Genomic DNA, 12,548 nt, shown 5'->3' on the forward strand with positions numbered 1-12,548 from the left:
ATCCAAATTATACGAAACTATATAACAACAAACGTCAGACATGGCTTCAATGGAGGTACCACTTCCCGTATTTTTGCATTCATCATGCCCATATGATTATGATTATAAAGACTGTGTGAGATTTTTTACCAAGGCGCCGTCTTCTTTATATGTTTATTACCCATTCTGGACTATTGACATGTTCGGTATTCTTGAATACATTAAAAAACACAATAATGTTGTCAAGACATGAGCATGAATGATGAGCCAATGTTTTGTTTTGGAAGGATTTTGTACGACATTTAGAATTAAAAAAGAGACAGTGAACAGATACAGTCATGCATAACAACATCCTACTTCCCGACTCGTTGATTCTGTTATCACTTTTTCAAATGCCAGCACAAAACATGGTACAACCAGGAATCATGTTAATGTCGAAATATAAAATGGCCAATTTAGTTCCGTCTGTTGCATCCCGAATACTATTCCAAGACTTCCTTCTATTATATCTTGGGTTAAAACAGGGATACACAATATGATTGAAGTTATTCCACTTCAATACTCTTCCCATCAGATTCTACTCCACCTCATAGTTAAAAATAACAGATTTCGTCTTTTTTAACCTTTATATTATTATATTGGATAGGATCTGTCTGAATTGATTTACCATCAAAACGTATCCCCCTGGGTATAAAACATTATATCGATAATGAGGCCCAGTTATTATAAAATCTGTGTTTAGAGCATGATTCTGTGTTTATTTTGTGATGTTTTTTGAAACATTTCATTTATTACAGTTCGTCAGTATGCCATAAAACCAAATCAATTGTGACCCTAAAAGCTTTATTATGTTGGATACAAAGGGTAATTAGCAAGGGCGGGGACCATATAAGTACATGTCTGTCAATCTGTGTCGTGTTTTCTTATCCATGGTAAATCTGGCAATGACATGTCCACAAGTGTTCTGAACAATAATAGGTAAGAATTGTGCAAATATTACACCCTCACCCAGAAAAATCAACTGACCCTAAGCTAAGGATAGTTACGGTTTCCCAATTTAGGGCTTTGTTAGTAAGGTGGGAATCAAGAAAGTACAAAAATCCATGGATGACATTACAGAAATCTGATGACAACTGACATTGCAGTAATATGATTTCTTCGTAAGATCAGCTAGGTGCAGCAATATTATGTCATAGTAAGATCAGATAAGATAGCATTTTATTACCCTGAGGGAGATTTGTGTTACATAAGCACAAGGTCTCTTATTACTGATAAACACACATGCAAATAAACTTGAACATTACAAACATAATTAATATTAAATGTGGCAGTAGCAAGGAAACATGGTACATGTTCAACTATTAGTTAATAGTTATGGTATTAATAAATTCGGGGACGTGTTTGTTCACAACATTTGCAATCATAGTCGGCGGCCAGAATGAAGAATTTGATACTTTGAAAGTAAACTATGCAAGTTATCGCTCAGTATTGTGTTTGCTTTATAATGACGTGTATATGTAGAGATTTTATCTCTATACTTCTCAAATCTTGCTTGTTCCCATAATCTGGCTGGCTAGTCAACTACTAAACTTCAGGAAGGGCAAGTGACATTTCCTGGTGGACGACCACTTTTACCTTTTGATAGATGGCAACTCGGTGTCAGATCATTTTTTGCAAACTAGTCAAAATATGAATTATGTCAAACCACTGGAAAGATATGGCGAGCTCGCCAGGTATGCCATATTGGGGAAGCAAGAATATTTAGATTGTTCAATTCCTGCCATATTGGGACTGCAAGAAAAGTATATTTAGATGTTATTACTGTTTACAAATTGAAAAAGTTGAAGAATGATTTTGGATGGTAAAGAGAATCTCACCCTGGAGTCTGTCGATATCAAATATATCAACTCAAATCTGCTGAGGTGTTTTAAACTTTTATCGACTTGTGTTGATATATTTGATATGAAAAGTCTCAAAGATAAGATTCTCTATGTCTGTATCCACTGACTAAAGTTCAAGGGCTCTAAGGGGCTCTAAATCTTACTGCCTACTGACTCCTCCATCAGGCCCTGATTCTACAGTTGTACTGACAGGCCCTGATTCTACAGTTGTACTGACAGGCCCCGATTCTACAGTTGTACTGACAGGCTCCGATTCTACAGTTGTACTGACAGGCCCTGATTCTACAGTTGTACTGACAGGCCCTAATTCTATAGTTGTATAGACAGCCCCTGGTTCTACAGTTGCACGGACAGGCCCTGATTCTACAGTTGTATAGACAGCCCCTGGTTCTACAGTTGTACTGACAGGTCCTGATTCTACAGTTGTACTGACAGGCCCCGATTCTACAGTTGTACTGACAGGCCCTGATTCTACAGCTGTACTGACAGGCCCCGATTCTACAGTTGTACTGACAAGTCTTGATTCTACAGTTGTACTGACAGGCTCTGATTCTACAGTTGTACAGACAGGTCCTGATTCTACAGTTGTACTGACAGGCCCCGATTCTACAGTTGTACTGACAGGCCCCGATTCTACAGTTGTACTGACAGGTCCTGATTCTACAGTTGTACTGACAGGCTCTGATTCTACAGTTGTACTGACAGGCTCCGATTATACAGTTGTACTCCCAGGCCCTGATTCTACAGTTGTAATGACAGGCCCTGGTTATACAGTTGTACTCCCAGGCCCTGATTCTACAGTTGTACTACCAGGCCTTGATTCTACAGTTGTACTGAGGCCCTGAGTCGACAGTTGTACTGAGGCCCTGATTCTACAGTTGTACTGACAGGCCCCGATTCTACAGTTGTACTGACAGGTCCTGATTCTACAGTTGTACTGACAGGCCCCGATTCTACAGTTGTACTGACAGGCCCCGATTCTACAGTGGTACTGACAGGTCCTGATTCTACAGTTGTACTGACAGGCCCCGATTCTACAGTTGTACTGACAGGCCCCGATTCTACAGTTGTACTGACAGGTCCTGATTCTACAGTTGTACTGACAGGTCCTGATTCTACAGTTGTACTCCCAAGCCCTGGTTGTACAGTTGTACTGACAGGCCCTGGTTCTACAGTTGTACTGACAGGTCCTGATTCTACAGTTGTACTGACAGGTCCTGATTCTACAGTTGTACTGACAGGCCCCGATTCTACAGTTGTACTGACAGGCCCCGATTCTACAGTTGTACTGACAGGTCCCGATTCTACAGTTGTACTGACAGGTCCTGATTCTACAGTTGTACTGACAGGCCCCGATTCTACAGTTGTACTGACAGGCCCTGATTCTACAGCTGTACTGACAGGCCCCGATTCTACAGTTGTACTGACAAGTCTTGATTCTACAGTTGTACTGACAGGCCCTGATTCTACAGTTGTACTGACAGGCCCCGATTCTACAGTTGTACTGACAGGCCCCGATTCTACAGTTGTACTGACAGGTCCTGATTCTACAGTTGTACTGACAGGCTCTGATTCTACAGTTGTACTGACAGGCTCCGATTATACAGTTGTACTCCCAGGCCCTGATTCTACAGTTGTAATGACAGGCCCTGGTTATACAGTTGTACTCCCAGGCCCTGATTCTACAGTTGTACTGCCAGCCCCTGATTCTACAGTTGTAATGACAGGCCCTGGTTCTACAGTTGTACTCCCAGGCCCTGATTCTACAGTTGTACTGCCAGCCCCTGGTTCAACAGTGGTACTGATAGGCCCTGATTCTACAGTTGTACTGACAGGCCCGATTCTACAGTTGTACTGCCAGCCCCTGGTTCAACAGTTGTACTGATAGGCCCTGATTCTACAGTTGCACTAACAGGCCTGGTTTCACAGTTGTACTTTTTGATGTTGTAGAAGCGACTACAGAAGGAGCTGCAAGCGCTCCTCAAGGACCCGCCAGTTGGGGTGAACGTGGACACAGAAAGCATCCAGAAGAATCTATCAGAGTAAGTACAACTCTTTACTTTCCTAGTTCTGTGTGATTCTTCATGCTGCAAATCACATTTTATATTCACTGTGTTTTGGGGGACAATGTAAACTTTAGGCTCATACTTCCCCTGGGCATGCCAGAGTCAAGTGGTCATAGGTTTGAAAAACAGATTTGCCCTGATTACGATTCTTAGTTTGTCAGCGCCATACCCAGGCTTGTAGTTTTCAACAAAGTGGTTACAGTATGTGACCTGCATTACTTCAGGCTTTTCTCATGTATTTTGATGAGATGCTGTGATATAGCTGAAATACTTGATAGAGGTTTTAAACCAAACTCACTTACTCATGTGATTGTTGCCTAGATCCATGTTGGTGACTTGCATGTTGGTGACGTCCATGCTGTTGACATCTATGTTGGTGACGTCCATGTTGCTGTCATGGCTGTAGCCAACATCCATGATGCTGACATCTGTGCTGGTCACTGGTGTTGGTGACGTGCACGTCGCTGACATGGGTTTGCCGACATGGATGTAGCCGACGTTGATGTCGATGCTGATTGTGTCAATGTTGGTGACGTCCATGTTGGTAATGTTTACCATGTCAATGTCAATGCTGCTGGCGTCCATGTTGCTGACGTTGATGTTGCTGATGTCCATGTTGACTGCACACAGGTGGATTGTCTACATCAATGGTGCTCCTGAATCTCTGTATGAAGGTGAGAACTTCCAGCTTCATTTCAAGTTCGGCTCTAGGTACCCCTTCGACTCTCCCCAGGTGAGTTATCAAGGTTATCTTCAGAGAATTTTATAATCATGTATTAAACATTTGGCCTGTTAAGGATGCAATTTCTCTCTTTTAAATGTAGAAATGAAAACCGTCATAAGGTACAATAATTAACCATGTTAGCGGTACTCTTTTTACATGAACGTACACCTTTACACCCAACTGATTACTCCAAAGCTTTAATTTGGGTTGGCATCTCTGGTTAAACCAATTTCACTCACTCACACTTTGTTTTGTTGAGGGATGTCTGTAAAGCGGGTAAAGGTTTACCTGGAATCTTTTTTGGCAGGTGACATTCATCGGGTCCAACATCCCTGTTCATCCTCATGTATATAGTAACGGCCATATATGTCTGTCTATACTGACGGAAGACTGGTCCCCGGCCCTGTCCGTGCAGGCTGTGTGTCTCAGTGTCGTCAGTATGTTGTCCAGCTGTAAAGAAAAGGTGAGTTGCCCACATTCTCATGTGCCTGTAGGGACTCTCATCCCCAGCAACCTGTGCTGGTTGTAGGTGCCATCATACCCAGACATCGTGGATTGTTGCTCACATTATCAAGAACTGGATTGTCTGGTCTGGACTTGATTATGTACAGACTGCTACGTATAGCTGGAATATTGCGGAGTGTGGGGTAATGGTATCATGACTGTCGAGTAGTCTGGGAAGACCCGTGGAGATCCGGGTTACTGTTGGGCAGTCTGGGAAGACCGATGGAGATCCGGGTTACTGTCGGGTAGTCTGGGAAGACCCGTGGAGATCCAGGTTACTGTCGGGCAGTCTGGGAAGACGCGTGGAGATCCGGGTTACTGTCGGGCAGTCTGGGAAGACCCGTGGAGATCAGGGTTACTGTCGGGCAGTCTGGGAAGACCCGTGGAGATCCGGGTTACTGTCGGGCAGTCTGGGAAGACCTGTGGAGATCCGGGTTACTGTAGGGCAGTCTGGGAAGACCCGTGGAGATCCGGGTTAGAGTTGGTCTTCAGCAACCCATGCTTGTCGTAAGAGGCGACAAAGGGTAATGGGTTGTCAGGCTCACCGACTTGATTGATGCGTGTCATCTTATCCCAAATTTGTGAATTGATGCTCATGATATCAATCACTGGATTGTCTGGTCCAGACTTAATTATGCACAGACCGCCGGCATACAGCTGGAACATTGCTGAGTGTGGTGTTAAACAAACAACCAAACCAACAAAAGGTATCATAAGGACTAGAAGAAATTTGTCATTTTTAAGGGTTTTGCTATTTGTTATAATTATAAGGTTGACTAAAAATGTTTGTATCTTGCTTTTCTCAGCAACAAGTTCCCAAGGGGACAACTGAACAATGAAACAACTGAAACATAATACAGTCAAGTCCCGTTAATCCGACATGGTTGCTTGCATATGATTATATCGCATTAACGAGAATGTCGGATAACCGAAATTAAGTAGTATCAACGTTCATGATCTAAAATCGGACAACTACACGATAGATAAAGATACAAACACGTAATAAAAAAATAAAAATGAAATATTCATATTGTTATTTAACATTGTTAGCGGAATCTGTTTTCTAATCATGCAACATCTAAAGCTTGACACAAAACAACTGTTGCGGACTGTATGACTTATTCAAAATACTTTAAAATGCATAGTCTGGAATTGAAGTTGCTGCTTTCTAAGTGGCTATCGTTGACGTCCTCTTAGTCATTTCATTGATCGGTCATAGTTCGCGAAAAGTTGTGCTGACGTGACCTGTAATGGGATGTCCTCAGTGATATTTTAATGAGATTAAGTTTGTGATTAATCCTGTTTTCTTTATTTAAAGCATTAATTGTTTATTGTTTAGCAAGTTTATCTCTGCAGCCGTTGTTATATGCTGATACCAGCTGACTCGTCTCGCATCAAAACATGGGCTGTGTACTCGCGGGCAGATAGCCACAGAGTACGCTGATCACTGTGATTAATGAGTGATTTCGGAGTCGGAGTGTGTCGGAGTCGGATTGCGAGACTGTCGGTTTAATAGGTCTAAATAGCACTGATTTAATCGGTTCCCATCATTTGTGTTGGATAAAGGCGGGTGTCAGATTAACGAGACTTGACTGTAAGGGGATGCTTTGTAATATTTGATATTTTCTGTTTACATTCATAAGAACATTTTGAACCTCAGTACATGTTCCCATGAGATTTGATCCGCTCTTTTTAGGTTCTGGGTGCATAAAAAGACATTTTGTGCAACAGCTTTCATTTACATAGGGGGTGGATAGTGATGCAGATGGTTTGAGCACTATAATGTCTCACGTTGAGGCCCTAATTCATGTCACTGTTGTTTGTAATGTGATGGACATTAACTGGTGTGACTAAAGGATGTGACTGTTTGCTTCTTTCAGAAGAGGCCTCCTGATAATGCAATATATGTGAAGACATGCAGTAAAAACCCAAAGAAAACTAGATGGTGGTATCATGGTAAGACAAGTTTATCATTTTTCTAAATGGCCGCTGGGTGGCATAGTGGTTAAAGTGTTCGGTCGTCGATTCCCGACATGGGTACAATTTGTGAAGCCCATTTCCGGTGTAATATAACTGAAATATGGACCATTCACCTTCCATACTTTTCTGACAGTCTCCATGATTTAGTAGATAGTGTCTTCCGGGGAGTGGATAGTTGGTGGTTCAATCTCCGGGTGTGTTATACCAAAATACTTTAAAAGAAGCACTTGTTGTTGCCCTTCCTGGCACTGGGCATTTAGGGGCTAAAACAAGGACTGGTCGGATCAGAATCAATGTACTGTCCCTGGATGGGGGTATTCATGCTAAACTACACACATGCATGTTGCTATATGAATGGTGTTATCTTGTAGACAATGTTAAACCCATTTTCAAGTCAAACATGTCCAAACTTCTCTCCATCTCTCTATGATCATTTAGCACAGACTCTTATGGGTGTATTGGTTAGTTGAGCTGTCTCATGTCATTTAAACTAAACTAAGGTCGCCCATGGGTCAGGATTTTCTTCATTTCAGAACAGAATGGACATGTAGTGCACTGGATGATAATCATTATCTAGGACATATCCTAGTCTTCACTGTTAATTACATGTTTGTAAAATTATAAAGAAGACCCTTTTTTGGATGAACTAAATCTTTCTTTTTTAAATGAGAAAATAGTTTGCATGATATACAATTAAGACTTTAAATTGAGGTCAATACATATTTTTATAGACCTGAAAAATAGCAATATTGGCCCGTGGACTAAGTCTGTGGTGGATATTGCCTTTTTCGGGTCCATAAGAACGGGTCCCTCTTTTAAAGCCTGTAATTGTTTTGTTGTACTGTATAATAAAACAGAGACATCTGATTGGCTAATATGGGGAATCACTTCCAGGTTATTACCATTCAATTTTTTGTAATTTAAGTCAATTCCGTAAAGTATCAGACCTGACTGTGTGTCAATTTGCATTTCTGTCAAGTAGCATGTGACTGCTTATCAGACATTATATGGAGTACTAGATCTATTAGCCAGTGAAACTGGACCGAACTGAATTGTTTTAGATTTGGGCTTTGGACTTGTGGCTAAAGTTGCAGATTGATTATATGATAAGAAATAGATATATTCATTCTGTTTGCAATGCTCTGTGACGTTGCTTGTGTTTCTGTTTCAGATGACTCTGTATGACACAACATTGTGGCAGTGTCACTTGTTTAGTGGTACTACACCTGGGCCTGGCAAGTAATCCGTGAGCTACACCACCTCCACCTGGCTCGCTAGACATATCAGCAAGCTGGGGTCTCCCGCTATCACAGCAACACTTGCTTCAGTCTGACACACTTTATTTATCGCCTCATATGTGAACACATTCTCCCTGTCTGCAGAAGAGAGACACAGGTTCTGAAGAACAAATAACATATTTTTCTGTTGTTGTTTTTTTCTTTTCTAGTTGTAACACAAGCATTTGACAACACATCACTGATTTGTAATTACCAGCTATTTCAAGATTTAGGAAGCTGTACTTATTGCTGTTTCGATGTCTATCTCAAGTGCATATAATTTTATAGTCTTGCCATTTTGTAGAGTAGTGAAGGGAGATAACTCTGTAATGTATCAAGGGAGATAATGTTGTTGGCAGAGCTGGAGAAAGAAGCCTTGTGTTTCATTTTTGTTTATTTGCACCAAAAGAAGGTTGATATATGTATGTGAGTTTGGAACTATGTATACCATCATGATTTGTGAACAAATGGGTTTTTTTAAATATGTATTCTGTGAAACTTTTTGATCAGCAGCTGCCCATTGTTAAAGTGTATGGGTTTTTAGTGTGTGTCTGATCATACTGGATAGACTCTCTGTTCCCAGATGAATTCAGCAGCAAATATTCAGGCATAGACACCTTGATTTCATTAATTAATATCTTCATTTTTTTCCTCACCTATATATTTCCTTATTATTGATAGACTGAGACAAGGATGCTAATATTAGATTGTGTGACATTTATGAAATGGATGCAAAAATAAGATTGAATATTTCATATATTTGACTCATCAGTTTAATATCATTTATGAGCTGAAAAAACAATGTTGGGGTTATCAGTAAATTGTTTTCAAAAGTCTCAATGAGATAATTTGTACTTTTCACGTGGCATTTATATTGTTTGGCCTTGCATTACCAATGTAAAATTCTGTTATGGGTTTATGTCCATTCCCATTTATAAAATTAGATCTATTACGATACTTTTCTGTGTGAAGTTCTGATGACACTTTCATAGGATGTCACGTAAGGTGAACTTTCAAGTTGGACAATCAGTGTTATGGCTTTTAAATTCTTGGTACGAATGAGTGATTCATGTAGATAAGCGTATCTCACAATCAAATTGGTTAGTTCTGAATGAAAAATGATAAAGCAGCACAGTTGTGGATATTTCTAATATCCTGGTTGTTTTTAGCAACATGGCTTGTACACTCGCAAGAGTGTATTGTCAAGGGTATATTTATGTTGTTTGTGGATTTTGGGTGGTGGGGTAGCCAGGTGGGTAAAGCGTTTGCTCCTCATGCCGAAGACCTTGGTTTTCTTCCCCGCATGGGTTCAAATGTGTGAAGCCCATGTCTGGTGTCCCCCTCCATGATATTGTTGGAATATTGCTAAGAGCAGTTTAAGTACAATACTCACTCACTTTGTGGATTTTCTTTTGGATTGAAATTTTTGAATTGAGGTGGTAAAGAAATGAAGCCAAATTGTTTTAGAAAGCTGACATCTGATTGGTTGAAGAAGCCACACATCCTTCATTCCTATTGGGTGATTTTCACAGAGAGAGGAATTATATCAAAGTAAAACATTAGAGCTGGATGAGGTTGCATCCATTCACCCATCTATCCTGGTGTCTCTACACTTAAACCCCCTTGGTCTGGCAATACCATCTTCAAACAATCTGTTGTTTATGTCCCGAAAAGTAAGAGCTGTTACCCCACACTGAACAAATTTTGGTTTTTCAAATGTTAAGATATGAGATAAGAGAAGATTTTTCCCAACCATTATACATTGCTTTCTCTTGGGAGATGTTTGTCAGCAACTGTTTTTTTCAAATTTTGGCGCAACAAATATTTGCAGGCCATTTCAATTGGGGTTTAGCATGTTTAGTAACTGATTATAGAGCTATGCTCTTGATGAGCAAAATCACTACCAAAATGGAAAGAAAAAACAGGCTATGATGTTATTGTTCTGATGAACAAGTGCTTGGTGTTTTGCAACTGTGGTCAGGCTTGCTGACCAGGATGATGCATGTCATCGTGTCCCAATTGTGTGGATGGATGCTGATGATGGCAATCACTGGATTGTCTGGTTCAAACTCAATTATTTACCGACCACCGTCATATAGCTGGAATATTGCTGAGTGCGGCGTTAAACAACAAACAAACAAACAAAACATTGTTGCTACTCCAGCCTGATTCATCTCCAGCAAGTAAAGCCTGGGGGGAGTTTTATAGTCAACTTTCCAAATCAAGATGGCTTGATTATGTTTGGTATATTATTGGCTAACCTTGTATTTAGTGGAAAACCTGGACTGGCGTGTGTGGCATTAATAAACTCAGTATTTTGTGTATACAACAATATTTTGAGTTCATTTTGAAAATAGAAATGTGAATATTCAAAGAGAAATGTAAGGAGTACATCATATCAAAAGTGGACACTATGGTTTAGCACAAAACAGCTTCCTTGCTTCAAATCCCCTTATAAAAGTGAGCTGCCATACCTGTAGTCAAACATTCAAACATTCAGCAAACATTTAGAATACAATTAGGCAACTGAAATACTCAGGTTAGTTTGGCTGTACTCATTGCAACCATTTTTGTGCCAGATGTTGTCATAATATTGTAATAACATGCTTTGCTACCTCCGAACTCATCTAGTTTAGGTTATTTAGTGAGTCAATGTTGAATACAATTTTGAGTACAATTTTGAATACAATTTTGAATACAATGTTGAATGCTATGTTGAATGCTATGTTGAATGATGCCATATACTGAATCAAAGTTACATTAATTTTCCTGATGTAAAACTGAAGTTGCTCAATGCTTCTTTAGGCCTTTTAGTTTTTAATAGTTGGTTTACAATACTTTTGGCCTAAAGTTTAAAATAGGTGGTCAAAACAAATAAACTACAAAGTTTGAATTACTGCTACTTATGAATGAAAAACATACTAATTTTAACATGTCAAGATACTGAATATACCAAAAGATAATTGATTGTTTTGGTTTTTTTATGAATGATTTTTATACATTTACCATTTCTTATGAGCAACAGTAAAAATCTGGTGTGTTTTTCATTTCACCTAACTGTAAAACTGTTTTCCAACAAAAAAACATTGTCTAAAGTCAAGGTTTTCTTCATCTTATTTTAGAATTTTTGGTCAGTTGGCCTCGTAAACTTAGGTTTACTGACGTGCAGATGCTGTATGTCCTATTTCTATGGTGACAAGATAAAGATGAGTAGTTAACAAAATCTGAAATTTTGTACAAAGTTTTTCCCAATTTGTCTGCCAAGGGCACTTAGTTAAGAATCCTATATAAACTCCTGTAATATACTAGGTGGTGATAGGTGCATTTATTCATGTCTGCATAGGAATATTACACAACTGCCCTCTCACACGAAGCAAAATACATAGTTTTTAAAGTGATCTTGGGGTGAGTAAAAATTTCTTGTTTTCAGGGGGCATGAGTAGCCCAGTTGTCTAAGGCCTTGTAATTCTCTGGCATACCAGAAATCTACGATCATAGGTTTGAATCCCAAAATTGCTCTGATTATTTTTCTTGGTGTGCCAGCACCATAACCTTTTCATGGGTTGCACCTAAGTGGTAAACGTCTGAGGCCTGCATCACTTCGGGCTTTCCCCCCACATGAAGCTGACACCCCATGATAGATGCTGCCAACTTGCTTTTGGTACGCAAGATTCGGGACTCATCAGTGTGGTACATGGGTACATATAATCAGAAATATGTCGGCTGACTTCTGAGGCCGACACAGAGAGACTCTTGTTTACTTGTATGCCACGATCATGTATACTTCATCATTCAGGGCTTGTGAGGCTATAACAAACTTGTATGCCACGATCATGTATACTTCATCATTCAGGGCTTGTGAGGCTATAACAATTAGCTTACGACTTGATCAAATTTGGTGCTTTTTGTCTTCTTACTTTGGGAAAGAGCTGTCCTTGAAGGCCCGAGTTTGTCTTGAAAGAATTGCTGGGTCTTTGTTTATGAGCAATGGCTGAGAATGGTTTTTTTAGCCTTATATGGTTAACACTGCTAATCCTGAATTATGGCTACATTAGCAGTGAAGTAACATTCCTTCTGCTTTTTGTGTGGCCCAGCATCGCGATGTAACTAATACTAC

General features: G+C 39.9%; 1 protein-coding gene across 1 annotated transcript; it reads left to right on the forward strand.

Moving 5' to 3' along the window:
* The first annotated feature begins 40 nt into the window (after window positions 1-40).
* LOC139480346 (ubiquitin-conjugating enzyme E2 W-like) lies at window positions 41-12,241 on the forward strand. The gene is made up of 6 exons (XM_071263409.1): window positions 41-55; window positions 3,831-3,922; window positions 4,577-4,679; window positions 4,978-5,133; window positions 7,055-7,130; window positions 8,326-12,241. The coding sequence occupies exons 1-6, from the start codon at window positions 41-43 to the stop codon at window positions 8,337-8,339; spliced, it is 456 nt and encodes a 151-aa protein (XP_071119510.1). The 3' UTR covers window positions 8,340-12,241.
* The last annotated feature ends 307 nt before the right edge of the window (window positions 12,242-12,548 follow it).

This window comes from Haliotis cracherodii, unplaced genomic scaffold (genome assembly GCF_022045235.1).
Source record: "Haliotis cracherodii isolate W230 unplaced genomic scaffold, xgHalCrac1.p SCAF_4, whole genome shotgun sequence".
In the NCBI taxonomy this organism is placed as follows: Eukaryota; Metazoa; Mollusca; class Gastropoda; order Lepetellida; family Haliotidae; genus Haliotis; species Haliotis cracherodii.

Excerpts from the sequence above, each read along its gene's own strand:
- LOC139480346 (XM_071263409.1), top strand. Across the intron at positions 3,923-4,576 it reads ATCCAGAAGAATCTATCAGA|GTGGATTGTCTACATCAATG; the intron begins GTAAGTACAACT and ends GACTGCACACAG. Across the intron at positions 4,680-4,977 it reads ACCCCTTCGACTCTCCCCAG|GTGACATTCATCGGGTCCAA; the intron begins GTGAGTTATCAA and ends CTTTTTTGGCAG.